The sequence below is a fragment of the Anopheles moucheti genome, chromosome 3, assembly GCF_943734755.1.
Source record: "Anopheles moucheti chromosome 3, idAnoMoucSN_F20_07, whole genome shotgun sequence".
NCBI lineage: Eukaryota > Metazoa > Arthropoda > Insecta > Diptera > Culicidae > Anopheles > Anopheles moucheti.
In genome coordinates, this window is record NC_069141.1 from 37,728,698 (window position 1) to 37,733,081 (window position 4,384).

A 4,384-nucleotide genomic window follows, 5' to 3' on the forward strand; every position below is an offset into this window, starting at 1 on the left:
TTGTGTAAATTGTGTATGTTCTTACTTGAAATGAAAGAAATGCAGCCCATCTTGATCGTGGAATTTATAATCGTGCTTTATGATTCTTTTGAAAATTGAATCTAGCAACAGTCAATTTGAATTTGTATTGTACTAAAACTACAGTGGTAGGTAAAATGAAATGCTCATTTCATATTTTTCTCATATTCATATATATCTTCATATTCATATATATCTCTCAATTACGAAAACATCAGGATTACGCAAGGTAGGAGCTTATAGAAAAGTGAGGAAAAGTGCTACTTACAAAATTGTTTTAGCCCTACAATTATTATACAACTACATGATTTTAATTGCTCCGTTTGCATTCAACTACTAATTTAAAGTATATTACGATCATTCAACTAACGTTTGGTTTAAAATGGATTCTCAACGCGGAACAGTAGTTCCCATCCAGCGTTCGGAGTGCTGTCACTTTTTTGACAGTAGCAAGAACTATTGTTCCGAAATGTCAAAACCTACCACCACTACCGAAAAACACAAACATCAACTAAAACACGTCGGAAAAGCAAAAGTTTTACAAGCGAGAGATTAAAGAAAGCGTATTTATTCCCACATTTGCTGCCCGTGTCAGCATGAGCACAACTGAACATTCCAGCACCAGCGGACAAATGTCGACATCAAGCACCATGCTCAGTTTGGCTGACAAGCAAAAGTACATCGAAAACTACGACTTCCCGTATTGCGATGAGTCAAGCAAGTACGAGAAGGTAACCAAAATCGGCCAAGGAACTTTCGGGTGAGTTGTGCTGGATGCCGTTAGGTACGATGGACCGGCACCTTCATTCATACGGTTCTTTGGTATGCTTTTCTTGCCTGCTCCTGACGGATCCGGCCGGTGATGCAACCTTCCATCCGACGAACACGAAAGGGAGGTGTTTAAGGCGAGGGAAAAGAAATCGACCAAAAAGTTTGTCGCACTCAAAAAGGTGCTCATGGAAAATGAAAAAGAAGGCGTAAGTATAACTTACCACCGGGTAACAAAACGTTCAGCACCTCAGATTAATTTGGATTCCTTTGTTTTAGTTCCCGATTACGGCATTGCGCGAAATTCGTATTCTTCAGTTACTAAAGCACGAGAATGTGGTAAACTTGATTGAAATTTGTCGCACCAAGGCCACCGTACAGAATCGCTATCGCTCCACGTTCTATCTGGTGTTTGATTTTTGTGAGCACGATCTGGCCGGATTGTTGTCCAACATTAATGTGAAGTTTAATCTAGGCGAAATTAAAAAGGTCATGCAGCAGTTGCTAAACGGCCTGTACTACATTCACAGCAATAAGGTATGGGCTTAATCGTCGAGGAATAGTTCAGAATAGTAGTTCGAGCTTCAGGATTTCAACTTCTTCTCATTAATCAATCGATGGTTTACTTTTTCTACAGATCCTGCACCGTGACATGAAGGCAGCGAACGTGTTGATAACGAAAAACGGAGTCCTGAAGCTGGCCGACTTTGGGCTTGCTCGTGCATTTAGCGTATCAAAGAACGGTTTACCGAATCGATACACCAACCGTGTGGTGACGCTTTGGTACCGGCCACCGGAACTGCTGCTCGGTGATCGTAACTACGGTCCACCGGTCGATATGTGGGGTGCGGGTTGTATCATGGCCGAAATGTGGACCCGATCACCCATCATGCAAGGTGCCACCGAACAGCAGCAGCTCATTCTCATCTCCCAGCTGTGCGGTTCGTTCACGAACGATGTTTGGGCGGATGTGGAAAACCTAGAGCTGTTCCACAAGATGGAACTTCCGATGGGACACAAGCGAAAAGTGCGCGAGCGACTACGCCCGTACGTAAAAGACCCACACGGTATCGATCTGCTCGACTATCTGCTGATGTTGGACCCGAAAAAGCGTATCGATGCGGATACTGCCCTCAACCATGACTTCTTCTGGACCGATCCAATGCCGTGCGATTTGAGCAAGATGTTGTCTCAGCACACGCAGAGCATGTTTGAGTATCTGACGCCGCCCAGACGGCCGGGACACATACGGCACTACCAGCAACAGATGGTGAATATGCAGGCAAAACCGCAGGACAATAGCTATCAGGATAGGGTGTACTAGGCGTAGATGCCAGAAAATTCCATCCCGCTGCCCGTCGAGGATCATGTGCCGCATGATGTTTACATACATAAGACTTAGTGACCCATCGTAAGAGGTCACCTTTACTATTTCAATAAAATACATTTACTAGGATACGTATCAGAGTGTTGGAATTGTAGACTCAAAACGGCATTTTGTTTACGTTTGACTAGTGCCTTTATTCTGTATCGGGCGCATTTAAGTCCTCCGTGCTAGCGGTTTGTTCTTCTTTGGCTTTTTTCGATTTACTTTTGAAGAATTGCTTCACCTTCTCACCAAGCGATGTCTTGGACGCTTCTCTGCCCTTCGCAACGATCCGCTTGGTCGAGATGTTGTGTATTGGACCGAAGGCGAGTGCCACCACGGTACAGGCCAAACAAATCACATTGTACGGCATGCTAAAATCTGGCGTCGGAAGCGTCAGTAGCAATGACTCGGTTCGTATCTGTAGAAAATATCCTGCCAGCTGTGTGGCGTTGAACGAGTCGCGGAAGAGAGCAGCTTCGCGTGGAATGGACGTGTAGTTGCGAGCGGAGGGCAACAGCAGAGAGATGATCGACGATGGAATGTAGTGACCGTGGTTTGCATCGGGCGGGTACTCTTGCCACTTGAGGAAGATGTAATCGAAATCGATCGAAAGCTCGACGGTAGCACGCGCCGGAATCCGGAACGCTACTTCCAGCCCGTAAGGACGCTCGCGCTGGACACCGGGCGTGTAATGCAGGAAGGCAGGTTCGATGCGTACTGCTCCATGTCGGATGGATAGTGTGTGCAGATAAATCGGAACAAACCAGGGAATATTTTCGAACACGATCAAATCCAGCGCTCCCCAGTGGGCGTTCGTGATGTGAGTAACGATTTTGCCTCGCTCTTGACCGACGCCCAGGATGAATCGTTTGGCAAAAATCGGCGGTGGTCCAGCTACTACAATAACATTTGGATCACGTTTGTCCATTACAGCCACGTTGAACATTGCCCGACGACCCTTAGCCATAACAGCTTCGAACTGTTTTACATCGAAGCGTTGAAGTTCGGTGCGTGTACCACCCCGTACCGAGAGAATCGTTTCGTCTGCCTTCTGTGACACTTCGATGCCACTGTTGTCCGTGACGTCGATGTACACGTTGCTGGTCGTTGCTAAAGCACACGAACCTTCCATCCCCTGACCGAAAAGCTTACGCAGTGACCAACTCGTTCCGCCAAATAGCCTTAAATCCTGCACCACGCTAACAGTCTGTTTCACCTCCAGCTGAAATTCGCTACATTCCGCATCGGCACAAAGTTTCCGCATGTGTACACCGAGCGAATGATAATTGCTCGAGTAAATGCTATCGGGCACCAGCAGCGACACCAGACCTTCTCGCGAACGACACGGTAGCAGCTTTGCCCAGGGTGTCAAATTTTCCGTGCATACTATTTCACGAGGCAACGCAGCATAGCGAAGGATTGGTTCCGGTTGTCCCGGAAAGTGATGTGTTTGCGGTCTCAATGTATAGACCGGCTCGTACGTATTGCTCGGATCGATGAAGCTCAACGATGCGCAAAACAGCCCCGAAAGCGTACCGCAGAGCATCTTCCAACGATGATCGATAGATGCACGGTCGGATGTTGGTTCGAACCAGGCCCATACCTCTGCTCCTGGACCGGCATCGGTTACCGGGTAGCCCCATGATTCGTACCGCCACAAACCGTACGTGAAGCTAAGGTGTAGCTCTTGAACACCGAAGTGATAGAACAACTCGGCCAATGGACGCGATACCAGGTTCGTATGAAGCACTAAAAGAATACAACAATCATTTTAGCGTTGCAGTTTGTACCGAATTGAACATCCTTACGTACTGCTATCGTTCTTGCCCAGCTCCCATCGTGTAGTGAATTGAAAGTAGCTATAGACAAATTTATCCGACAGCGGCTTTACAAACATTTCCTCGTCGAAGACGTCCGAAAACTCTGCATTGCTACCTTTCAACAAGGCCAGCGCCAGTACGTTCCATAGTATAAATTTCCACATTAAAATTCCGAAAAAACCGCAAGGAGCGGCTATTATTTTGCACTCAAACACAGTTGTTGTTTACCTATTTTTTTTGTTGTTCTAAATGGCTGTCATTTGATGAAAATTTATACGCCGCAAATATACTGCAGAGTTGAATTCTCCGATTTAGAACAATGGTTCCAGACGTGGTTCCGGTAAATATAAACAACGGCATTCCGCAAAAACACGAACGGTAGTGACCTGTGGTACCACTAGACGGTCTA

The 4,384-nt window shown here is 46.4% G+C and overlaps 2 protein-coding genes across 2 annotated transcripts; one reads left to right on the plus strand and one right to left on the minus strand.

Moving 5' to 3' along the window:
* The first annotated feature begins 534 nt into the window (after positions 1–534).
* Positions 535–2,235, plus strand: LOC128303599 (cyclin-dependent kinase 9). Its single transcript, XM_053040598.1, has 4 exons — positions 535–778; positions 911–995; positions 1,066–1,323; positions 1,424–2,235. Exons 1-4 carry the CDS (start codon positions 615–617, stop codon positions 2,108–2,110), a joined length of 1,194 nt encoding a protein of 397 aa, XP_052896558.1. The 5' UTR covers positions 535–614; the 3' UTR covers positions 2,111–2,235.
* Positions 2,236–2,306: 71 nt separating this feature from the next.
* On the minus strand, positions 2,307–4,139 carry LOC128303420 (GPI transamidase component PIG-T). Its single transcript, XM_053040363.1, has 2 exons — positions 3,968–4,139; positions 2,307–3,904 (listed from the first exon to the last, which is right to left on the minus strand). Exons 1-2 carry the CDS (start codon positions 4,137–4,139, stop codon positions 2,307–2,309), a joined length of 1,770 nt encoding a protein of 589 aa, XP_052896323.1.
* Positions 4,140–4,384: the final 245 nt, after the last annotated feature.